Source organism: Pinus tabuliformis, chromosome X (genome assembly GCF_031772625.1).
Source record: "Pinus tabuliformis cultivar Carrire ecotype Pingquan chromosome X, CPIR1, whole genome shotgun sequence".
Lineage (NCBI taxonomy): Eukaryota > Viridiplantae > Streptophyta > Pinopsida > Pinales > Pinaceae > Pinus > Pinus tabuliformis.
The window spans coordinates 1186411728-1186438193 of record NC_142308.1 but is presented as its reverse complement, the minus strand read 5'-3'; the positions used below and the strand labels follow the sequence as shown (position 1 = coordinate 1186438193).

At 42.0% G+C, this 26466-nt stretch overlaps 1 protein-coding gene across 1 annotated transcript; it reads left to right on the top strand.

Moving 5' to 3' along the window:
- The first annotated feature begins 24803 nt into the window (after positions 1-24803).
- On the top strand, positions 24804-25121 carry LOC149144183 (uncharacterized). Its single transcript, XM_089452054.1, has one exon. It carries the CDS (start codon positions 24804-24806, stop codon positions 25119-25121), a length of 318 nt encoding a protein of 105 aa, XP_089308180.1.
- The last annotated feature ends 1345 nt before the right edge of the window (positions 25122-26466 follow it).

Below are 26466 nucleotides of genomic sequence, written 5' to 3'. Positions count from 1 at the left end.
CCCTTTATGGTCTCAAGCAAGCTCCTCGGGCTTGGTATGCCAAAATGGATAGCTTTCTTTTAGAATCTGGCTTTTCTAGGTGTCATTCTGACAATACTGTCTACACCAAGAAAGTGGGTGACTCTCTTATCATCCTTGTTCTTTATGTTGATGATCTTATCCTTACTGGCAGTGATCCCAACCTTATAAACCATGTGAAGTCTATCCTTAAAAAGAAATTTGAAATGACAGACTTAGGACACTTACACTATTTTCTCGGTCTTCAAGTCTTGCAATCCAAGGAAGGTATTTCCCTTTCCCAGTCCAAGTATGCTTGTGATATTCTTCGTCATTTTCACATGGAAGACTGTAAGCCAGCCCCTTCTCCCTTTCAGTCTGGAGTCAAACTTTCAGTCTCTTGTACTTCTCCTGAAGTTGATGCTACCTTATACCGTCAACTTGTAGGAAAACTCTTGTACTTAACCCATACTCGTCCTGATCTTTCCTTTGCTGTTGGCCTTGTTGCTCGTTTTATGCAAAACCCCCGTGAAAGTCATTGGAAAGCAGCCAAAAGAATACTTCGTTATGTTCGAGGTACAGTACAGTTTGGGATTCATTACAGTGCCAAAGCAGCTCCTCTGTTAGTTGGTTTCACTGATTCTGATTGGGCTGGTGACCCTGATGATCGGAAGTCTACTGCCGGTTATGTCTTCACTCTTGGTTCAGGACCTATTACATGGGCTTGTAAGAAACAGGCTGCCATTTCTCTTTCGTCAGCAGAAGCAGAGTATCGTGGTGCCGTGGAAGCTAGTAAGGAAGCCTTGTGGCTTCGTCAGATCCTATCAGAGTTTGGCTTTGAGCAGCAGCATCCAACCACACTTTGGTGTGATAATCAAAGTGCCATTCAGCTATGCAAAGATCCAGTTCAGCATCAGCGCAGCAAACACATCGAACTACACATGCACTTCATCAGAAAGCTCATTCATGACCATGTTCTTGAAGTGCAATATTGTCCAACAGATGATCAGGTTGCAGACATCTTCACAAAGGCTCTCACAGAGGCGAAGTTCACTAAACTTCGATATATGCTTGGAGTTCAGGAAGTTGTCACTAAGGGGGGATAGGCTCTAGTGCCTCCTTCCTTCTCCTATTGTGTCATATTTGTAAATCCTTCAATCCTATCCCAAGTTGTTCTTAAGGGGGGATGTTAGGATATTCCGACACATAGGATATAGTTAAGTTCAACTTGGTCTAGTTTAGAGTTAGGTATAGAGTTAGGTAAAGTGTGTTTCTTTACCGTTGTACATATTGTAACTTACAATCCGACGGTCACGATATGTAGTGATCTGACGGTTCACTCTCACCTCGGTATTATCGACACTTGATCCGTGGCTTGACACCCGATTGGTCCATGAGTTCTATTTAAAGCGCATGGAGGGTCATTGTTCGGGTAATCCGTGCATGAGAGAAGCTTATGTAAATTTTCATTCTTTGATTAATAAATTGCCTGTAGTACCCACGTTGGGACAGGCCGTGGACTGTTTCCCTCCTTGCACTCTGAGGGTTTTAACCACGTCAAAAATACTGGTGTATTGATTTGAGATCTGGTTGTGAGCGGTGTCCTTTTGGTATTCTTTCTGAGGAACTTACCCTGTAAATTCCTACACTTTGCCACCACATCTTAGCATCCTTTTTCAAGAACTGAGCAGCTACCTTGACCTTCGTCTCATCATCAGATAGACCCAATCATTCTAAGTACTACTCAATGTCCCATAGAAAGTTTCCAAGAGTCTTTGCACTCCTTGTACCATCGTAAGATTCCGGTTCTTTGACTTTCAAATGAGGCACTCCTCCACCTGAGTTATGCCTCACGGCCTTCTTCAACACCACTATCTCATCTCTGGCTTCATCAAGGGATTTTCGCAAGCCCACGATCTCTGCAAGACCTTGGTCCCTTGCCTCTTCAACCTCCTTGACCCTTACTTCAAGTTGTGTACACATAAGATCAATGTACTCGTGTTGAGTCCGGAGTTCATCGAGCTCTTCCTTCATCTTTGAATTGGCCTCTTGCTCCTTATCAAACAAGCCCAACTTCTTAGCCCAGAAAGCTTCCAAGTCCTCCATCCTTTCCAACACTTTTTCCATAAGTGCCATAGTAGCATCCTGCACACCGTGACTAGACCCAGCCTGAGATTCAGCTGCCATTGCTAACAGCTTCCTTCTTCTTTGCGATCTAGTTTTGACCATTCAATAGCTTCACCAAGATGCCTGCAACCTGAACTAGCCCTTGTTCCACTTGTAGGTGAAACAGCTTCCTTTACCTGCAAGTACTTGCTTTGCTGTCTTCAACTGTCAAGCTTCTTCAACCCTGAATCAACTTCAATATCTGCACTTCGTCACGAGCAACCCTGCTCTGATACCACCTGTCACGCCCCCAAGCCGGCGGTAGTCTTTCAACCGCTCTTAGTGAGGTGCGGCACCACCAAACACTTTCTTTTCACCAATACTTATGTTCGTGGACTACGCCTAACCACTTACTCCTACTTAGTTTGTGTTTTGCAACCAAGTATTATTATGTTATCCTTTATACCAATGAACACCCATACACATTCATTATCAACAGCAATTATAAACGAGAACAAAATTGCACAGTATAAAGGGAGGGGAAACTCCCTAAACAATGAGTTTGCCCAAATAATATATTATACAACAGTTTACAAAGCTTTACAAGTATACTTGGAAACCCCAAGTTTCATACTTAGCGAAATTTACAATCCAAGGCAAAACTCGGTTGCTTAGCTCGTCGGCACCTCCGCACAGTCGCCGCACGACTTACCAACGCTTTGTTCACCTCGTTGCACGATCGTGTTGTTTGCCCAACTTGGGCGCGCCTCCAAGTCGCCACACACGGGCACCTCTACCCAAGACACACCTCTGTTCACAATCTCAACACTTCACCAAGTCACTGTGCACACTTGCACACCGGGCAGGCACTCACTTTAGTCGCCAAGACACCCGCGCCAAGTCGTCGCACAACCAGGAACCACACACCCGTGCATGCCCTTACCCAACCACCGGGCGCTCCTGCCCAAACCTTCACCCAAAACCAAGAAGAACACCTAACTTCGTGCGACCTTGCCCAACAACGGGTGCATCCTCCAAATCTGTGCCTCTCCTCTCTTGTGCGTCCACCCTGTAGTTCTGCACCTCTCCTACATGAGCGAATGATGTTGAGCGATTGTGATTATCCAAATGAGCTCCATCGTATGCCAATATATATGCGTTGTAGGGGGAGGTCGTGGCTTTCCCAGCCGACCTCCCCACACCCTCACTTCATCGCAAAAGCCTTTATCTTCAAGTCGGCCTTTGTTTCTTTGTGGGTCAGCCGTGGGTTGAGCGTTCATGCTCCCCATGCCTCTATAAACCAGCTCGCCCTCCTCTCATGCCTTCGCACAAGTCTGAGCTCTCACATACGCGTTCCAACTGCAGTCGCACTCTACTCGGAACGCTGTTTGTTTACCTCCAACCGCGCGCCCTCCGCGGTCACACTTCGGGCGGAGATGCAGGTCATTACAGGGCGGGTGAGGTGGGCGAGGGCGCTGGGCAGGCGAGTGGGTGAGGGTGCCCGGGCGGGGGAGGCGGGCGAGGGCGCCGTGTGGGCGGGAGGGCGAGGGCGCCGGGTGGGCGGGCAGGCGAGGCGGGCGAGGGCGCCGGGCAGGTGAGGCAGGCGAGGGCACTGGGTGGGCGAGCGGGTGAGGGCGCCCGGGCGGGGGAGGCAGGCGAGGGTACCGGGTGGGCGGGCGGGCGAGGGCGCCGGGCTGGTGAGTCGGGTGGGTGAGGGTGTCGGGCGGGCTGGCGGGCGAGGGTGCCAGGCGGGCGGGCGGGTGTGGCAGGTGATGCAGGTGAGGCGGTTGAGGGCGCCGAGTGGGCAAGCGGGTGAGGGCGCCCGGGGCGAGGGTTGGGGGGGGGGGTTCGGCGGGTTGGGGGGCGTGGGGGGGGTGTGGGTGAAGGCGCCTGGGCCGAGGGGGGGGGTTGGGGGGGTTGGGAGGGTTGGAAGGGGGGGTTGGGGCGAGTGGGTGGGGGCGCCTGCGTCGGCTTGGGGGGGGTTGGGTGGGGGGCGCCCGGGCCGCCGTGGGGGGGTTGGGAGGGTTGGGGTGGGCGGGTGGGTAGGGCGCCCGCGCCGGCCTGGGGGGGTTGCGAGGGCGCCCTGGGGGGGTGGCGGGTGAGGGCGCCCGGGCCGGCAGGGGGGGTTTGGGAGGGTTGGGGTGCGTGGGGTTGTGAGGGCGCCCAGGCGGGGGGGTGGGTGAGGGCACCCGAGGTTGTGGTGGGAGGGTTGGGCTGCAGGGGCACCAACGGTGGGGGGCTGCGTGGGCACCCACAGGGGTCCTGGGTGGGCGCGCCTGGGGCGGTGAGGGGTTGGGGTGAGGCGCCATTACATATTTTTTTTGTACTTATTAAAAAAAATAGACATTTCATTATATATATATATATATATATATATATATATATATATATATATATATATATATATATATATATATATATATATATATATATATATATATATATATATATATATATATATAGTTAATTTTTAAATGTTTTATTCGTGATTTACTTTTTTTACACTAGAATGTTAATGCATGCCCTTTTGGAATGTGAGGGGCAGTGGATGGGGCGATTGTTGATCATACAAATAAAAAATTTATGATATATTTTCATTGTTAATTTAAGTTAATATGTGTTTATTATTTACTGATTTATGTGTTTCTATTTTTCAGGAAAATGGCATCAAAGAGAATTTCAGTGAATCTTTCTGGACCAAAGACTCTTAAAGGTGCATCTTCAAGAAACATTGGTGAATGAACTCCACCTGAGCTCATGACTACAAATCTTTCAAGTGATAAGAAGATGATTTCAGACTGGAAGAATTCGAAAGAAGTGAAATTTCCATCAAGAATCTGGTATGTGAAAGAAAAAGAAAGGACAAATGTGAATATATATCTATATATTGATATACCGAATGATAATGGAATTTTTGAGGTGATGGGAAGAGTCATAGATATGTGTTCGGTACCGGACACTGAAGTTGTTTACATACTTACAAAGGCTCCCAAGTCACATGAAAGGATTAAATACCGACTATCATATTCATTGTATGACACGAGAGAGGTATCTACAAAGTTGTGTAAACAAATCGTAAATGAGATGACACAAAACATCGTAAGTATTGTTATTTATATTTGTATTTTGCGTTCTTGAAAGTGTCTCGCTATATTTTTTAGCTTTGTTTTTTATTGACATATGATATTTTGTTTGGCAGAATTTTGTTGAAAGTTGTTCAATTAGGTTGGGAGGCATTCATTTCATAGAGCATGATATCATGAAAGTTGTCAGCAGTTTTTACTTAGTGTCAGAAGAAGATATGGAAAATAGGCAAAATGTAGTAATTGATGATGCTACAAAACTAAATCCAAAGAATTAGAAAAAAAGGCCTCTAGTGGATAAACCTAGCAAGGGTAAACAAGTTACTTTTGAAAACAATGAAGTTGAAATTGACAGTGAAGCATATGTTGTCATTACTAAAGATGACATTGGAACTGAGAAGAGCCATAAAAAACCAAAAGTAACAATGCCCAAGAATAAATATGTTGGGAATGTTATGACCAAGAAAAGTAACACTGAAAATTTTGAAGCAGTCATTACCACCAGTCAAGAACCTAGTTAAACTTCAAAAGAAAGCAGAGAAATCATTACACCAGGAGCTGATTTAGAGGATGGCATTATCAAAACAAAACAAAATGTCATTCGAGAGAATCTGACAAAGAGAAACTTAATTGATGGTGGTCGCACATTTCAGCTTAATGTCAGGAAAACCTATAAAGCAAGTGAAGGACAATGTCAGTATCAAGTTAGAAAGCCACATCATCTGCATGTTCACAACTTGAAGACATTGATGAGGTACAATCCATATGCTCATGTGGTTAGTTATGTGCTTCTTGTCGATCCACTTCAATTTCCCAACAAAGAAGCATTTGATAAGTCAAAATGTTTTGAATACAATTATTATGTGCTTGGGGGGAACCATTCTATAGAAGCTCAAAGACAATTGATCATGGATGAATATCCTAATAACCCATGTTTTGAAACAATGAAATGTATCATTTACGCTGGTTTATTAGATACAGAAGCAAAGTTAGTGGCATGGGATCATAATCCAGATAATGAATATAGGATGTCTATGACTTTCATCCAAAGGGTTAGATTTATTCATAGTGAATTTGAAGAAAAACGTGGTGGGGATAGGATAAATGTTACTGTAGATTTCCGAAAGGAATGTTGTATGGAAATAGGATATCAAATTGAAGAGAAAACAAATTCAAAAGGTGGAAAAGGAAACAAAAATAGTGATTTATTCAAAGGTGTTGTTTTCCAATTGGCATTTAGAATTGGAGATGTTTGGAAGTTGATTGATGAGATTTTTAGCATGTGGGAAGACATTGCCATTAAAAACCAGAAGGTCAAAAAGTCTAAGCCATTGATATGTGGCAATAGTAAATTATCTCCTGAAATGAAGCAACTTCCAGACGATATGACTATCACACCTTGGAGGGCGATGCAAGGAGTGAAAGATGATAAAATTGTCAAAACATTATTATCTCATGTGAGGTCAGGGGAATTATCATTGGAGGAAATGTTTGAAGAATTTCAAAAGTAAGTTTGTTGAATTATTTTTATTTATTTCTAGATTATAATTATATTTTAAATAAAACATGTTGTTCTTGGTAGTATTTGTTATACATATCATTATATTAACTTTTTGTTACTTTATCTATGCAGTCACAAAGTTTATATGAAAATTCAAGAACAAATGGTTAGATTGTTGAATGAAGATAGTTGGGATGATGTTGTATGCAACTATCCAGATTCAAGTTCTACATCAACATTAAAAGCTTTTTATCTTGCATTTAAAAAGGTATCTTGATTTATACATTCATTTTTATTCACCTGTGTACTATTTTTAATTTATAACTTACACATATATTTGTTTATTTTATAAAAGATGAGGAAGGATGATAATGGAGCGCCAGATAGTTTCAAAACCTTTATTGAAAAAATAAAGATCGAAAGAATAAAAAAGCAACGTATTAAGAATGTTCAACTTGATCCAAGTCTTAATCATTTCATTTGGAATGGGCTAGACACTATTCAATATCAAGTAATACAAGGTGATTGTGAAGACATTGCTAAACTCATACCTAAAAGGGATTATGCCCTAGTCATTGCAGATATTTCCCATGGTTTCAATATTCCAAACATTGACTATGATAGTGACCCTTATACTTATCAAGCTTTTAGTAAAGTGGTTGTGGGATTTGTAGAAGTCACGTCATCACCATTATGGAGATTTGTGACATTTCATTCAGACACACAATTGGCAATGATATTGTCAAGCTTCAAGGGGAAAACAAATTCAAGGATGCAGCTTACATGGTAAGACGTTTAAAATGTATATTTGATTAATGTTGAAAAATTTATTTATGTACAAGTTAATTGAACTTTTACTATTTCATGTTACAGGAAAAAGCCAAATCTTCTTAACAATGAAGATCAACAATTTATAAATGATTGTGAGTTCATTCATATTGATAGTTGGGCAAAAGATGATAGCCATATGTCTATGATTTTTAATCAGGTAGATGGAAAGAGTCATAGCCAAATACTGACTTATGATGCTGTTGTGAGAAAACTAACGTATGAAGACAAAGAAGCAAAAGGAGAGATAGTTAACATTTATCAAAAACCACAATTATTGATTAACTATCTTATAGACATTTGTTCGGATGAAGGAGATTGGGTTCTGGATTTATTTTCTGGCTCAGGTAAGTTTTATTATATGGAATTGAATTTCGATATGTTATTTTTTAATTAATATAGCATTGTACTAATTTAGTTCATTATTTCTTTTGTGCTTGATAATTAGGTACAACACTAGCATGTTGCCTTCAAAAAGGAAGAAATTGCATTACAATTGAAAAAAATCCAGTACAGTGCAATTTCATTCAGCAAAGAATTAATGCTCTTCAATTTTTTCCAGATGCAATGCAAGAAATTGGGTTGAAGAAAGAGGACTTTAGTGAATCACGTGTGGAAAAAAAGGCAAAGGAACCCCAACCACCATTACATGGAATGTTTGGAAAGACATACATTGGGAGATTCGCAAACATCAAAGACCCATTAGAAAAGGAATATGAACAAAATGAAACAGAAAATATTGTGGAAGAAGACAATGATGAAACTCTAGAGGACGAAGAGTTTGGATTACGTGACATTTTTTATTAAATTTAAGTTATGCTTGTAAATCAAGCTTTGCAATGTTTTGACTTTGACATTTTATGAGAAGAATAAACACTCAATTAGGGTTGTTATACGTTCAATATTTGTAATATGTGATTTTCGCATTGATTTTTAAGTTAATCATTATTTTTTGAAAAAAAAAGTGATTATTACTATTTTTTTGACACGAAATTCATAAAAAAAGCTATTATTTAACCATTTTTAGTTAAAATTATCGTATAAAAATTGTGATTTTGACATGTCAATTCTAGCAAAATATTATCAAAACGTGTAGTTTTTTAGTTATATTTATGTTAAAAATGGTTATTTTTATGTCCATTGTTAAAAAATATTGTTTTTTGAAACAATTATTTCATGTGGATTGAAAAATTAGTTAAGGATGTATAAATATGTAGAATATCGAAAATTCTAAATATCGACCTCCTAATTTAAAAATGCAAAACAATAAAAACCTCACTAAAAAAAAGGTTAAAGTTAAAACAAAAAACAAGAAAATGTGAAGAAAACGACCACTTCAAAAATGATCAAATTTACAAAATAATTATTTACATTTTATACATTAGAAAATTTAAAGCCAAAAAACAGGTCTTTTAAAAAAAGGGGGTGATGCAGAATACTCACTTTTTTAAATCAGCATGAAAATCACTACCATTTTAAAATGATTCTAATACGTAATGTACATAAAAAAATTAAAGTGCCAAAAAATATGCTCTAAAAAAAACATGTTCGTTCTGCATCACCCCTTTTCAAAATCAGGTCACTTTTTTGCTATCTCTACGAAACGGGTAACAGTATCAGTTCCCGTTTCAAAGTTTACATTGTTGTGAAGAGGTATGGTGGGTAAAATGAAAGGGTTAGTGTCATGGCAAGGACCACTACCCAGTTTTCACAAATTACCTCGCAGGAGGAGGACCGATGCCCTTAAGGCTGGAAGCGCAAGAAGGACCTAGTGCGGTGCCTGCTTTATGGTGCACGATTTGTCAAATAGCGAGAAAGCATGCCATGAACAATTGTCACTTGTTATAGAAGTATACACAAAATCCACAATAGTTGTTTTGCAACTTTTGTAGGTCAGTGGGACATGATGAGCGCACTTCTAGAAGTTATGAATTGATGATGGATATGACTCCCACCTACAGAGTTCAGGCCGAAACATAGCCCCTTGACTAGAATGTAGGAATGGTGCAAACAGGATTTCAGGGATGCGAACAAGGCTGAGGAGGAGGAGGACCTAGAATAGGTCGCGGACAGTTGATTTACTACAATTGCGGAGGGCCAGAACATTATGCCCATGATTGCATGAATCCTATGCGCCCATTATGTTATATTGCACATTGTTTGATCATGAGACAAAACATAGTCCTATGCTGATAGCTAGGATACGTGACAAAGGAGCACTACCACCTCCCCTGACTCAACACTTGCAGATGATGAGGTCTGAGCTGTGCGAGGAAGACCTGAATGTAAATATTGTGCTTCGAAGTGGAATTGCTATGGGAGATGACAAAGGCAAACATCTAGAAGATAGTACTTGGGTTCTCAAAGCTCCAGCGAAAGAAGCAGAGTTTGATTTGGAGCGCACTCGAGAAACCTTCATGGAAGCTAAAAAAAGCTTCACTGATGCCTCCACTTCAGAAAGAAAAGATAAACCAGAGCCGGAAATGGACCCATCTATGCTCACAACATTCCTGGAAACATGTATGAAGTTACTGCGAGACAGTAACGCTGTAAAAGGGTTACAGGAACTCATCAGTAGATGCATTGGGACTACGCCAAGAGAGTCGTGTGTAGTCCAAAAGATTGGAAAGCATAAAACAAGGACGGGAAGAGAAATGAGACTTACCACACAGATTGGAGAATATGAGATGGACCAAGTAATTCTAGATTTGGGATCAGATGCAAATTTTCTATCAAAACAAACATGGGAGTGAATGGGAAGACCTACATTGCAATGGTCTCCAATTCAGTTGAGGATGGTGAACCAGCAGAAAATTATACCCATGGGGAAATTGCAGGGAATAACTGTGAATATTGAGTGAGTGAGTGCACTGGCAGACTTCGAATTGATAGAGATTGTTGATGATAGCAATCCCTACCCTGATCTCTTAGGAATTGATTGGGCCACTGACGTGAACGGTGTAATCAATCTGAAGAAGCGCAAAATGATTTTTGAAAAGAAGTCACTACGCGTAATTGTACCCCTGGACGCTACCGAAGGATCGCGCTATACAGAGTCGGTGCATGAATATGAAAGTGACGATGATTTGGATTGTGTCTATAAGATAACAATGTGAGACTAAGACTAGGTGAATCCCACCATAGATGGGCGGATTGCACGGGAGCGTGAGAGCTCTTGTACTTCGTATTCTGATGAGAAAATAGAGCGATGGTAGAATCGGTTACATGAGGTAACTACATTGGATTGTAATATGATGACAAGGTCGCTGCTATTAGGTAGTGGAGGTCCCGCATAATGGTTTTGGGACAGAAAGCCTAGAAATTAGGAGTAAATTATTGTAAAAACTCCGAAGTATGCAAAGCACAAAATGTAAAAGGTCGAGTCAAAGGGTTTTCCACCCAAGAAATAATGTAAACTAATAGGGAGTAAGTTGGTCCGCGGACCATAGATAGGTATAAATAAAGCATGGCTCTACGGGGGGGAAAGGCAGTTCTTGGTTGTTGGTATGATTTTGGAGATCTGAAATGTAATGGGTGTCTGAAAAGAACATTCTAAGAGCATCTGTAAGTCCAAGTCGAGGGTTTGGGTAGAGGATAGAGGCTCTGCAGCTGTGTCGGCAGAGGCCTAGAAGAGTCTGCAGCTATGTGCGCGAACCCCTGTAGCTGAGTGCACAGGGCAGATCTGGGTGTAAGGGTGAGAAGTGGAAATAAAGATAAGTTTCTTCTGAATTTTGTGTTAATTCTGAACTATCGCAACTCTATTCTTTTATGGTTAATGGAACTGTTTTGATCTGCATGCATATGCTTATTGAGTACTTGTGAATCAGGTTTAATCTTAATATGCAAACTAAATGAAAGAAGTAAATGTGTGCTTAAATACCTCTCTAAGTAGATCTGGGTTATAATACTTAATCGAATAAATTAGATTTGTAATTAGCGCAGTAAGAGAAAGCTAAGATTATCTAGATCTAGCACAGTGCGAAGCTACATGATGGCACGCGAACCTCTCAGACCACATCTAGACATCCCAAGGGTGTGGAAACCTGGTTCCAACACCCTCCCCTGCTACCTCGGGTGAGACCTCAGTCCGCGCTTCGCGGGCTATTGCCGAAAGGGCCGGTAGCTACGGGATTTGCTTGGCTAGATAATTCTTCAGAACCTACGTCAAGCCCATATAAGCCAACAAATGTTCTGTTGCTAGGACCGAGATTTGCCTAAGGGGTGTCTGGTGTGGAAGGCGGAGTGAAAAACGTTGAAGGATCGAAGGGATCAGGGAGGGTAATAGATCAAGAGTAACTATGGCAAGCACAATTTAGTTGCCGGTATTCAAGGGACCAGGAGGCGAAGACCCAGAGCAATTATGGTTTGTGTTAACATCAGTATGTGTTATAGACATATTTTGGCATTGCAACCCAAATCTTATATGTCGATAAACTAGGGCTCTTTAACCCCTAAAAGTGTTGTTTCATACCCTAAAAGATCATGGTCAACTGATTACATCATTCCCTAAAAGTTCCACCTGAAAAACCATCAAGAACTGGCCAAAACAGGACCATACTGACTGCTCCATTGTTAGGGTGTGATGCATACTGACTCCTACACTAGCCAGGTGCGATGCATACCAATGAGGCCTTCCATATGGTGCGATGAGTGAGGATGGACAAATTTCCAAGACAGTTTTCTAAGTGGATGCTCATGGAATCTTCTAGAAACTTCTCCTATGACACTTGCCTCTCTGAATTCTCCCAGGGATGAGTAAGATATCCAATAAATCTCCAAGTGGAAGCAAAAGCAACAAGTGGAATGACACTAATCAAAACCCCAGAGATGACTCACACCCTTGCACACATCTATAAATGGATCCCTCATCTGAGAGATCTATAGGTAGGAATTTTGTAATTTGCAAGGAAGTGCTGATAGTTTGTGGTTGAGAAAGAGCATTGTATTGTTGGTGTGATCTTGCTTTTCATGAGGTGAAGAGGGCTTTGATGCTGGAAGGATGATGCTAGATCAAACAGCTGGGTTTCAATTCTCCCTTCTATTTAATAAAGTTCTTTGAGTTTTCTTCCATACAACTATGCAATTGTGAATATTATTATTTGTGAATGCCATTGTATGTTCATTGTATTTCTGATCCTGCAATGCTTATGATATAATAGATCAAGATGCTTTGACGATGTTTTGTTACTATGTTTCTACATGTATTCTTTAAGCGGGATAAGTAGGAGAGGAGTTGCAAGCTCTGTCAAGGGGGAGATAGATCAAGCAAGGAGTTAAGCAGAAGATACAAGTTGGTTCCTTTGCCTCTCTCTTATCTATCATACATAGAAGAAATCCCAAATTGCTTTGATTGTTTGTTTCTAGGATAGCTGCCAATCCTAGAGGGCTAGTCGATCGAAAAGACACTAGTTTTCTCGAAAACAAAATGGCGACTCCGCTGGGGATCGAATAGATGTTTGTTTGTTATTGTTGTTTGATTTATAAACTATAGATGGATCCTGAAACTAGCCAGATAGCCTTCGAACTGCTCTTGCTCTACAATTGCATAGTAGATGAATGTTGCTTCAGTCAATCTCCGGTTTAGTTTATGAATTGAACATTTGACTTACAAGAATTCTAGATGCCCTTTTGGTAGCTCAGTAACCTCCCAAGATCATTCCTTTGTACTTTTCTCTTTACTGTCCATCATAGCTCAGCTTAAACCACTGAAATCAGCTGCAAATTTGAGCCAAAACCCACCTCAATTGTGCTCCCTAGGCCATCGCACTATCTGTCACTGTCAACCAGGATGCATTGCACTTCCTGAGTGTAGCAGGTGCGATTCATACTTTTTTCTGTGAATCCCAGGTGCGATGACTGACTAAGCCTATTTCCCTTCTTGAAATTTGGGGTTTTTGTCCTTGTTTTCAGTTTTGTTTAGTTGATTTTCTGCTTATGAACAGTGCCTCATTACTGAAGCCTGCTTGCATTACATAGATCAGCCTCCATTGATTAGGATTAGTAAATGTTTTTATGTATTTTTCCATCATTTACAATCCTTTGTCGAAAAGTTTCTTAAATCGATCTGTTGTTTTGGTACAAAGAGTGTCGTAACTGTCGTTTTGTGTCAAAAAGAGAAGTGTCGTCAAGTCTTCCTTCTCTGAATATTCTATTGAACTTTTTGTCATGTATTTTATTTGATTTGTTGTTATTCAAAGTGTTGAAAGCATTTTCTATTCGAAATTGAAAAGTGTCGTTTAGTCTTCCTTTCTATTTTGAAAGAGAAATTGTCGAAATGTCGCTTTGAGTAAAGTATTTCAGATATTTTGCTACATTTGTTTCTCCTTTTTGGAATTTCTCACATGAAGGGAACGAAAAAACAAATACATGCATTTACATTTGCATTTAGCTTGTGTGCGAAAAATGATTTAGGAAAGTGCAATTAGTGTGTGCTCTTTGTTCTTTGTTTGAAAGAATTGTAATTTTCTTTCCCTAGTAGCTAGGATTTTCATTGATCAAAATAAACGATGATTGTTTATCATTGTAGATTGCATTTTTTAGGAATTTCAAAGCAGCATCACATAGTGAACCATTAAAAGGCAAAATTTTAAACAAGATCAACTCTAAAATAAATCTCAATGAACCTAACAACGCTTTGGAACCTAATGCAACACATCTAGAGGTCTAGGCTAGAGACGTGTTCCGGTGTCGTAAAATCTAGTAACTATCGTTTTCATCAAAGGTTGGGTGATTCCTCCTCTTTGATACGACAAGTTCTAGCATGGACTTGTGCTCCCTGTACCATCGAGTATATATTGGGAGACCACAATAGGCTTACATCCTTTATCCATAGAAAGTCGTGTCTGTCACCCTATCGATCGCAATGCACTGAACACAACATTTGGGAAGATTGACTACCGTACATAACTCCTTAGTAATTTCTCTTTAATTTATCACCAAGGTGTATATTGCAGTTTCGTGATTAGTTTGGTAATTCCTCTGTCTAGATTTCCAAAGTAGTCACTTTCGTTCCATTTCGACTCTTTGAAAGCAAAGGTCCATCTAAGCACTTGTCACTTCAGGCTCATTAAAAATCGAACGGGACTAGAGTCATCTTTAGCTTTTTCTCGACTCTTAAAAATTGAAAAATCAAAGTTGTGTCAAAGCGTCATTAAAATTTATTTAATTCGGAATAACATCCCTATTCCTTCGTTGATCTTAGGTTGAGATAATGGAGTCCACCAATCAAGGAATCCCTTTTGAGGGGAATCCTAGTCCATTTTCTTCTTGGGGAAATATTGGTGCTCCATATATGGCTACATTGTCCCTTTCGGGAATCACAATTGGCCTGCCAGTCTGGCTTTTCTCAACCTCTGTCGTTCAAAATACTGTGATTCCTCAGCAATCGAACCAGCATCTAGTTGATACTGAAGTTAACCCTTTGCCTTCTTCTTCATTTGTTTCTCCCTCCCCTTCTTCCTCTTTGCTTGGTGAAAGTAGTGATACTAGTAACCAGGTGGCTCAGAAGAAGAAGAAAGGAAAGGAGAAGAAGAAGAAGCCAATTGAGCAAGGGGGCAACCATGAATCATCTATTGAAAATCCGTACACTAAACTTTCGAAACCCAGATCTCCATGCATAATTTGTAGAGGAGACCATTTTCATCGAGAATTTCCATGCATTCCTTAGATCTTGAGAGAATGGTCCTCTCGTTCACACCGACAGGTGTCATCAACCTCTGGCGATCATGTTGATAGCACACCATCAACTAGTAATAATGAAGTTCATAGACAGAAAGGAATGGTCAAAATTCCATGTAGGTTATGTGAAGGGGACCATACCCTTCCCCGTTGTCCTTTCTTGGATAAAGCTAAAAGAGTCTTGCATAGCCGTCCTGCTTCACCGCAACAACTTCCATCTAGATATAGGAAACTCTCCCCAAGTCCTTTACTAGTTGAAAATCTGACTGACATAACTCAACTGTCGGTCGAAACACCTATCGCTGAAAGTGAATCTTCTAAGTCCATACTGGACCAAATTCAATAGGTTGAGATGGCAGTCGACCCAGTTTTACCTTCAGAAGATCATACCCTTGCCGAAGAGAGTGAGAATGATACCGTTCAAATTCTCTTTATCACATCAAAGTCTGATGAACTTGGGGGAAATCCACCCGTTCCTTCACAACAGGGAGATAATCCCCCAGTTCCCGCTACTCAAGGGGTTAATTCAACCATTTATTCGGTACCCCCTCCAAGTAGTCTAGTCACTTCCTTTGATTGGAATCGACTAGAAAGATCTCGCCTTCCTTCTAATGTACCATTCCGGATCATAGTACAAGTTTACAAAATGATCGTGTCTGGCACTATCATAGATGAAGGGGAATCAGTGAGTGTCCTTTCCTCAACTGCTTGGAAAGTGCTTGGCTCGCCATCACTTATTCCTATCACACAGAATTTGTCAGGCTTTGACAAAGGAACCAGTCAACCGTTAGGGATCCTTCCTAAGTTACCAATAACTTTGGGAAGGAAAACCATTCACTTGAACATGATGATAGTCCAAGGACCGTTAGATTACAATCTACTCCTTGGACGTGACTATTTTTATAACACGGAAGCTATTGTTTCAACACTCTTTTGAGTGATGTGTTTCCCGCATGAAGGAAAAATTGTCACTGTTGACCAGCTTTCATTCCCTACTTCAAGAATAGCTCCAAGTTGATCATCATCCCTAAATGGTCCTTTTGTGTCGAGAATGTCTCTCCAACCTTCATTTCATCCACCTAATTACCGCGAATAGTCTGGTGAATGTAACGAAGCTTAGGGGGCATGCACCCTTGTCTGCCTTGGTCGATGAACCCAGTTGAAAAGATAGGTTTTCCTATAGGTTATGTGATTGGAAGTGCCATCCCACACCATTCACCATTGTCCACTTTGTGGACAAAGCCAAGGAAGTGTTTTGTCTGCTCTGCAGACGAAAACCGTCCTACCATATGAATTTCCCTGTAGGTTATGTGATTGGAAGTGCCATCCCACACCATTCACCTTTGTCTATTTGGCGGACAAAGCCAAGGAAGTGTTTTGTCTAACCGTTGAAAAAAACCATCCTGCTTAACCATAGTGATTTCCATATGGTTACTGGAGACTCTCCTTTTCATCATGCTGGGGGCATGCAACCCTTCTTTCAATTTCATATTCTAGCCTTTTAGCTTTTTAGCTATTTAGCTTCTTAGGTTAGGTGATTGGTCCGACCACCATTCACTTTCGTTCGTGCCACAGATGAAGCAAAGGAAGTGTTTTTTATGTTCTATAGATGAAACCATCCTACCTAACCTTAGTAGTTACTTAGTTTTTTAGTTTTTCTAGGTTTTTAGTTTTGTCTTTTCTAGCATTTTTAGTGTTTGTCGTTTCTAGCTTACATAAAATGAAAAACTAAAAACTGAGCAATGTTATCATATGGTTCAAGCTTGTTAAAAAATAAACGTACTACTGAGCATAGTTCCCCATGGTTCAAGCTAGTTAAAAAATGAACCCACCTTTGGTAAATAACCTTTGTGATTGCCATGCTATCAGCCTTTTGAGCCTTGGTTGTGTTCCTACCATCACCTCCATCCTTTTGGCCGATCATACGCTTCCACTTGATTGTTTACCCTTTTGAGGAACAGCTGTGATGAGTGGTCTTATTAGCTAACCTCTTCACATCACCATGCTTTGAGAAGTTCCAAGCTTACCCGGAACCAGTTGCTACCCTAAATGCCACTCGTTCCTAAAAACGAGTCTCCTTTAAACTCTTTTCATACTTGTTAAATATGAAAAGATTGTCGAGCAATTGGCCTTTCCAGCTCGTTAAAGTGATTGGAAGTGGCATCCCTCATGTATTTTTAATCTTTTTCGGACCTGAGAGATTATCTCACGAAAAAGTTCAAGATCTTATCGTTTCGGCTCGTTAAAGTGATTGAAAAGTCATCCCTTCTGTATTATTTTATCCTTTTTTAGACTTAAGGGATTATGCTATGAAAAATAACTACTGGAGTTTCCTTTTTGTCCCTTTTCAAACTCTCTAAACATGAAAAGGACCGAGTTGTCATTGTCGTTAAACTCGTTAAAACAATAGTGACAAACTTGTCCACCTAGACAAGAACGAGTTTCATTGTCGCTAGACTCGATAAAACATAAAGACAGGTTTGCTGGAAGGGAAAATTATAGAACAAGCATATGTTATCCTCCTCAAGCTTGACAAAAATAAAGAGGTACTTGTCAACAATGATTGGGGAAAAAGGGAAGAGAACTTGAAGAATTTTATGGTAGCAAGTCGCTCTTGATCATGACACTTTCACTCCGTCACCTTGAATGAGTCGGGTTGGGTTATTTTGTTCACCAATCATTTCACCATTGGTATTCCGTACCATCCATCTGTTGGGGTTAACACTACCAATCCATATTAGTGTCGCCGATATGTTCAAGAGAAGTCATTCAGTTGAGAAACCACTATCTAGTTAATGCCTCATCCATTGCAATGCCTTCACCCTCCATTTTTCATGATTGCCATTCCTGAACCTTGTGTCGTCAGATCGTTTTCACCTCCAGAAGATCATTTGCTTCATTTCATGTCGTAGATGTGGGATACATTAAGGCCCTCCTACAATGGGTCACTTCTTGTCGACATCAGCTCATTATCTAGGAAGTTGACTTAGAAACACCCCTTTCAGTACTTTGAAGCTTGCATGCCTCAATGGCGAATTTCTCACTTCCGGCGATAGGTTGACATCAATGGCATTCGACCAAAAGATTTTGCGTGGTGTTTGAAATCGAATCATATATTCACACCACGTGAATTGTACTGTAGTACCTTGAGGGTCATTATCATTATCGATGATTCCTCTTGCGTCTGTTAGCAGCTCACATTATTGGCTGGTAATCAGGCAATATCTTTCCATGTTCAACTTCAGAACATCCCTTCACATGGATTGACTTGTACATCGGGCAAAGATTGAATGAGTTTGAAGACCCCGTATCTAGTTTCATCCATCGGGGCTGCGATATATTCAGGGATATAAAAACATCAAATGTACACAGAAGCTGCACAGATGGTAATCCAAGCCAGGGATGATGACTCTACATCTGAAGAATCACCAGTCTGCAACTGCAGACGATTATCTATTTTATGTACATGAAGTGAATTTATAAAGCTGAGCACGGGAATGCCTACCTCAGCTAGATCTTGAAAAATTATATTGTGATGATGTATTGTATTGTATCTTATAAACGTCGCCTTGTAGTTTCGAAAACCTCGGATCCTAATGATAAAGCATTTCACCCGACATCAAAAGATTTATGACTTCATGCTCTAGGGGGCAACTGTTATAGACATATTTGGGCACTGCAACCCAAATCTTATATGTCGATACACTAGGGCTCTTTAAAGCTCCACCTGAAAAACCATCCAGAACTGGCCAAAACAGGACCATACTGACTGCTCCACTGTTAGGGTGCGATGCATACTGACTCCTACACTAGCCAGGTGCAATGCATACTGATGAGGCCTTTTGTAGGGTGCGATGAGCGAGGATGGACAAATGTCCAAGATAGTTTGCTAAGTGGATGCTCATGGAATCTTCTAGAAACTTCTCCTATGACACTTGCCTCTCTGAATTTGCCCAGGGATGAGTAAGAGATCCAAGAAATCTCCAAGTGGAACCAAAAACAACAAGTGGAATGACACTAATCAAAACCCCAGAGATGACTCACACCCTTGCACACATCTATAAATGGATCCCTCATCTGAGAGATCTAGAGGCTGGAATTTTGTAATTTGCAAGGAAGTGCTGATAGTTTGTGGTTGAGAAAGAGCATTGTATTGTTGGTGTGATCTTGCTTTTCATGAGGTGAAGAGGGCTTTGATGCTGAATCAGACAGCTGGGTTGTAATTCTCCCTTCTATTTAATAAAGTTCTTTGAGTTTTCTTCCATACAACTGTGCAATTGTGAATGTTATTATTTGTGAATGCCATTGTATGCTCATTGTTTTTCTGATCCTGCAATGCTTATGATATAATAGATTAAGATTCTTTGACGGTGTTTTGTTACTGTGTTTTTATAGGTATTCTCTAAGCAGGATAAGTAAGAGAGGAGTTGCAAGCTCTGTCAGGGGGGAGAGAGATCAAGTAAGGAGTTAAGCGGAAGATCTAGGTTGGTTCCTTTGCCTCTCTCTTATCTATCATACATAGAAGAAATCCCAAATTGCTTTGATTGTTTGTTTCTAGGATAGCTGCCAATCCTAGAGGGCTAGTCGATCGAAAAGACACTAGTTTTCCCGGAAACAGTATGGAACGTGAAGCAAATCACAGATGATAATATCAGGAAAGTTACCTTAGTCAGTGAACTGCAGGATCGAGCACTAACATGATACATGAAGTATTCAAGTAGTAACCCAATGGCAGGGGTAGTGGAAATCCAAACCGAATTAAAATAGGAATTTAGCCAGCCGAAGTCAGGAAAACAGTCGGTTGTAGGATTCAAAGAGATTGTAGTGATGTCAGGTGAAACTCCGTGGGATTTGGATCAAAGGTTGAAAAGCACTATTCGCGAGGCCAACATGGCACTGACAGATGAGCAGCACTACGCTTGGTTCATCGCATCATTAACGCCATATCTAAACTCAGCTTTGTTACAACAAAAGATCTCAACCCAAGCTGAAGTGCTGGAGGTAGCAATGCGGCTGCACAAAACCCTGATACCAGACCTAGGGTTGGGAGTTCAGAAAATTCAAGCGTAGGTCCAAAATTTATGATTGGAAATGTAGAAGCTAAAACAAGAATATACACCACACTCAAAGGTCCAAGAGGAAGTATGTTGTGTAAAGTGTAAGAGCCAGGGACACGATAAAGATCACTGTCCGGTCTCAGTGAATTTTGTGGTAATAGGGGGACCAACACCATTACGACCAAAGGTACAGGTAGGGCCAAGCACAACCACCCCGCTCTAGTGCACAATCTGTCAGGTGGGAGGAAAGCACAACACTGATAACAATCATCTTTTACCAAAATACAACCAGACCCCTAGCAGCTCTTTTGCAAATTTTGTAGATCAGTGGGCCATGAAGAAAGGGATTGTCGTAGCTATCAAATGCTGATGGATCAGTCATCTGCCTATAGAATGTAGATGGAGGCGCGAAGTTCCGATCTAGCCGCGATGATTGCGTGCAGTGGGTTCCAAGGGCACGATCAAGGACGGGGTAGAATGGGACTAGGAAGGGGTCATGGGCAGTTAATCTGTTACAACTGTGGAGGACCAAGACATTATACACGAGATTGTACCAACGCAACCAGAATTTCGTGTAGCTATTGTGAGCAATTCGATCATGAGCTGCTAGATTGTCCTTCGTTGATAGTTAAAATTCGGGAAAAGAGGGTAGCGCAACCAACAACAACCCATAATGTGCAGATGATGAGGTCCGAACCCCATGAGGAAGATCCCAAGGTCAACATGGTGCTGAGGAGTGGCACGACCACAGGAGCAGATGGACAAAACCCAGGAGGTGATAAGGGGATGTATCGGGAAGCTCGGGGGAGCTTTGTGGAGGTGTCTACCCCAAGTAATAGGGATCAGCCCGAGACGGACAAGGATCCCTCGATGATAACTACCTTTTTAGAGACATGTATAAAATTTCTTCGCGACAACAGGGCAGTTAAAGGCTTACAGGAGTTGATAAATATGTGCACAGGGTGGAGTGAGCCTCGCATCATTCGAAAGCTGGGAAGACATGCATCGTGGACCGGAAGGGAAATGTAGTTAACAACAAAGATCAACAATTATGAGATGGAGCAGATCATTTTGGATCTGGGCTCAAATCCCAACTTATTGCCAAAACAGACATGGGAGCGCATGGGTAAGCCTACACTACAATGGTCCCGTATCCAATTGCAAATGGAAAATCAATAGAAAGTGTTGCCCATGGGAAGGCTACAAGGGGTGATGGTAGACCTTAATAGCGCCAGTACCTGCACAGATTTTGAAATTATTGAGCTCATGGATCAAAATACACCCTATCCTGCGCTGTTAGGAATAGATTGGGCCACCGACATGAACGGAGTTATTAATCTAAAGAAGAGGACAATGATATTTGAAACAAAGGTGCTCCGCATCGTTATTCTGCTAGATCCGGCTGAAGGACTGTGCTACCTCAAACCGATGCACAACGATGACGAAGAAGATTGTAGTTACAGAATGACTACCGAGGGGTGAGGATGGGTCAAGACATTAGAGGGTAGAAGAATATCACGAGGGTATGGAGAATCCGGCACTAATGATTCAGATGAGGAAGATGAGTGGTGGCGCAATCGGTTGAACAGAGTAACCACACTACATTGCAACATGGTGACGAAATCACTGTACTGCATAAAGGCCCAGGATCATGAATTGCCAAAGTATGATGGGTTGACAATGGTAGATGAATTTCTGACCAAATTTGAAATCACAGTACTGGAGCACCAACGGTTTGATGTGATGAAATGGGCACTGCACGCAACACCTACATGATGGTGGGGCAGACATGAAGGAACATTCGAAGATTGGCGTGCCTGCAAGCATATGATGAAGATCAAATTTGGGAAGCTAGAAGTACGCATAATAGAGAAACACGATGGACGTGATGACCCACACATGCACCTTACCAGATGGACCAAAGCCTACAGAGAGGAACCTCAGCCAGAATGGGTGCACTTATTTTATCACACCATGGATGTCATTCCTAGAAACTGGTATACTGAAGTAGAGCTCTCGCATGACACAAGCGAGTGGGATATCTTGCGCGAAGGGTTCTTAGCGACATTCCTCTTTGAAGATCAATGGATGGACCCTATAGATGAAGCGCTCCAGCTGGTAAAGGTCACCATTTTCAATATGCCAATAGAACCAGAAGAACTTGTGCAACCCGACTAATCGTGCCAGCTGAGCCAAGCCCTTGCATTCTATAGTGTTGAGGTAGAAGATGATGAGGATGATCCGCAAAACATTAATATTCTAGAATTAGAGGGAAGCTGTGAGGTGCATAGACCCGAAGTCGAAGATCCTGATATGATGGGGCTGTTGAAAACAAAACAAGTCAATATAGGAACCAAAGAAGAGCCGAAGTATGCAACGCTCGGGGACTATTGGGACAATGCTACAGTAGAAAAGGTCATTGAATTTCTCCACAAATATCGAGACTTGTTTCCAACAAAGATCACGGAACTAAAAGGGATCCTAGGGGACTTGGGAGTGATGAAGATAACATTGAAGCCAGACACGAAACCAGTTAAGCAGCGACCCTACTGATTGAATCCAAAATATAAAGCAAAGGTCCGCGAAGAACTGGACAAGATGCTGGCAGCAGGAATCATTGAGCTTGTTGAGGAGTCTGATTGGGTAAGTCCAATGGTTGTGCAGGAAAAGAAATAGAAGGACGAGATTCAGATCTGCGTGGATCTCAGGAAGCTCAATGATGCCTGCGTGAACGACCCGTTTCCAACACTGTTTATAGAAGAGGTATTGGAAAAAGTGTGGGGGTAGGAAGCATACTTGTTCACGGATGGGTTCTCAGGATACCACCAGATCAAGATCGTGCCAGAAGATAAGAGTAGAATGACGTTCACCACTGAATGGGGTTGCTTTTAGTACATGGTGATGCACTTTGGTCTAAAGAATGCACTGGCAATATTTTCACTAATAGTGGTAGCAACATTCAAAGAATTTATACACAAGTTTTTAGAGGTCTATCTGGATGACTGGACCATGTTTGGACTAGTCAAGAAGCATGTAGTGAGCTTACGGTTAATGCTGGATACTTGTCGACGACACCAGATTGCACTGAATCTCAAGAAGTGTACTTTCCTTGTCCCATTCGGGAACCTGCTGGGCCATGTGGTTTGTAAGCAAGGCTTGATGGTGGATCCGGCAAAGATCACTGTCATACTCAATCTACAAGCGCCGCAGAGTGTTAAACAATTACATGCCACTCTGGGTCACACAGGCTACTATCGGAAGTTCATCAAAAGTTACGCCCAGATCATGGCTCCGATGGAACAATTACTGAAGAAGGATGCTACTTATTGCTGGAATGAGGAATGCAACAAAAGCCTGGAGACGCTTAAGGAAAAAATGGCTTCAGCCCCCATATTAGTCTTTCTGAAATGGGATGTTGAGTTTCATGTGCATGTTGATGCATCATGTATCACGCTGGGGGTGGTACTTACTCAACCAGGAGCGGAGGGATTGGACCATCCGATTGCATTCGCAAGTCATCGGTTGTCAAAAGCTGAAAAGAATTACTCCACCACTGAGCGCGAGGGATTAGCGATGGTATACGCGCTTCAAAAATTCCGCCATTATCTACTGGGAGGTCACTTTAAGATGTATACTGATCACTTGATGTTAAAATACCTAGTGAACAAGCCTGTGTTGGGGGGGTGTATCTGTCGATGGTTTCTATTATTCCAGAAGTATGACTTTGAGGCCATTGTCAAGCTGGGATGTCTAAATGCAGGCCCAAATCACCTGTCCTAATTGAGACCAGTGAAGAACCCACAAATCTAGAAGACGGACTTCCGGATGCTCAGCTATATGTGGTGCGCATAGCGGATGGTCATTTTGAAGATATAATCCATTTCTTAACTATAGGAACCATGCCGCAGGGATACTCCATTCAGAAGAAGAAGGAATTGGTGATACATGCAACAGACTTCATTGTGATTGTAGGACATCTCTACAAAATGGGCAATGATGAGATCCTGCGTTGGTATATCCTGAAGTTTGAGCGAGGACAAATCTTGGCCGAAGCCCGTGGGGGGGTTGCTGGCAGACACTATGTGGGTCACGCCACAGCCCAAAAGATACTTCACACAGGATTATGGTGGCCCGCTCTGCATCAGGATTCGAAAGCCCACTACCGAGCCTGCGACGTTTGTCAACAGATGGGGAAACCGTAGCGGAGAGATGAAATGTTGCTCCAACCATAGATGATGCTACAGCCCCTTTGCGAAATGGGCAATCAACTTCATAGGACCTATTGAGCTGCGTGGAAAAATGGGTGCATGCTATATCATCACCGCAACAGATTATTTAACCCAATGGGCTAAGGCACAGCCAGTTAAGGACTGCACGGTTGCGAGAGCTACAAAGTTTTTGTTCGAAAATGTACTCACAAGGTTTGGATGTCCCAAAATTCTCATGAGCGATCAGGGAACGCATTTTCTGAATGAAACAATTAGTGCAGTCACAGAGGAATTCCAAATTTATCACCAACAGAGTATGCCATACCACCTGCAAGCAAATGGGATCATGGAAGCATTCAACAAAATCTTGGATACCGCACTGACTAAGGTCTATAACGCGCAGTGCAATGACTGGGACTTGCGCATCCATGTTGTGCTATGGGCATACTCAACTATGTGCAATAAGTTGATGGGCCAGACACCATTTTGGTTAGTCTATGGCAAAGAGGCTATTATGCCTATGGAATGTATTGTGCCTAGTCTACAGATCGCGGCAATCACAGGTATGGCAGATCGTGGGGCTTTGGAGGAACAGCTCGTGCAGCTAGAGGAACTAGAAGAGGAATGGTTTTTGGATGGGTTCCATCAGAAAGTATATAAATAGCGAGAGAAAGCGTGGCATGATCACCATATCAAAGTCCGCACATTCAAGGAGAACGATTTAGTGCTACTATACGGCAGTAAATTTGAAAAATTCCCTGGCAAACTCCAAATTCATTGGTTGGGACCCTATGTGGTCAAGGAAGTTACTGATGGGGGTGCGGTTTAGTTGGCTAAACTTAATGGAGACCCCTTCCCGGACCGAGTGAATGGTAGTTGCTTGAAGCTCTACACGGGCGGGTTGGCTGCCTGACTAACCGTTCGAGGAACAGTCTCACCGCTCTAACCAGTTGAAAGATAACAGGGTATGGTAAAGCAGTCTAGAGGAAGGCACGAGTACCAGGCCACGCATCAAGCTAGATCAATGATAAGTTCACGTTCGCACGATCAGAAGTGTGCCACTACGTGGCTACGAAGAAAGGTGACCTTTCTGTCACTATTCACGACATGATGTATGCATTATGGCCAAAGGGAGCGGGTGGCGAGCAATTAAGAATGGAAGTATGAGTCAGATATGGCATGAGCTGCCACAGATTTTACACAAAGATGCTAGGACAGGTAGGAATCAGTGAATTTGAAATTTTCATGGCTTATAAATCACCGAGGGGCATCCACCAGGTGACATACACTCCTGGAAAACATACATTGGGTATCGATATGGGGTTTTCATTCTCTCTACACAAGGAGTATGCCTGAGGGTGATGATATGGCCGCTGAAGAAGCAGAATTCTCTAAGGGTTATGGTGGTGACAGCTACGGGTGTCCCACAGAGGGCAGCGTCAATGGTGGAGGATGTACCGAAAAAAGGGAGACACGAAGCAGAATTGGTCTACATGCCATTGCTCCGCCCGTGGGTTGGTCAACGAACTACAATAGAAAAGCGAAAGGATCGATAGACAGAGACCACGGGTAGATATGTAGATACTAAGTTGGCTCTGCTGTCTCCTCAAAATTGGGATCTTACGGACAGCAGCAAGGTTCTTACAAAATTGCAACATAGGCTGCAACAGACAGTGATAAGAGAAGATAGGAAGATCAGAAGTGACTATGGTGGTACCAAGGGTTCCCATAGGTGGCTTCCCCAATCACGCTAAAATCCTATCAGGGTGTGTTTTATGTTAACCGAGTAGAGCAGAATGAGCATTATCAGTTACAGGAAGTGGGAGAAACAGCGAAGCCGGAGCCGGACAAAGCATTGCAGGAGAAAACAAAGGAGCAATAGGATGATGAGTGCCACTCAGAGGGAAGCGAACCACGATGCCAAGGCAGAGCGTCTCATTGTGCCAGCAAGTGACTCGGGATGAGTAACGATGATTATGTTGGGGGACTGTTGGGTAGTGGAGGTCCCG

Excerpts from the sequence above, each read along its gene's own strand:
- LOC149144183 (XM_089452054.1), top strand. The coding sequence starts at position 24,804 with ATGGAAGCATTCAACAAAATCTTGGATACCGCACTGACTAAGGTCTAT.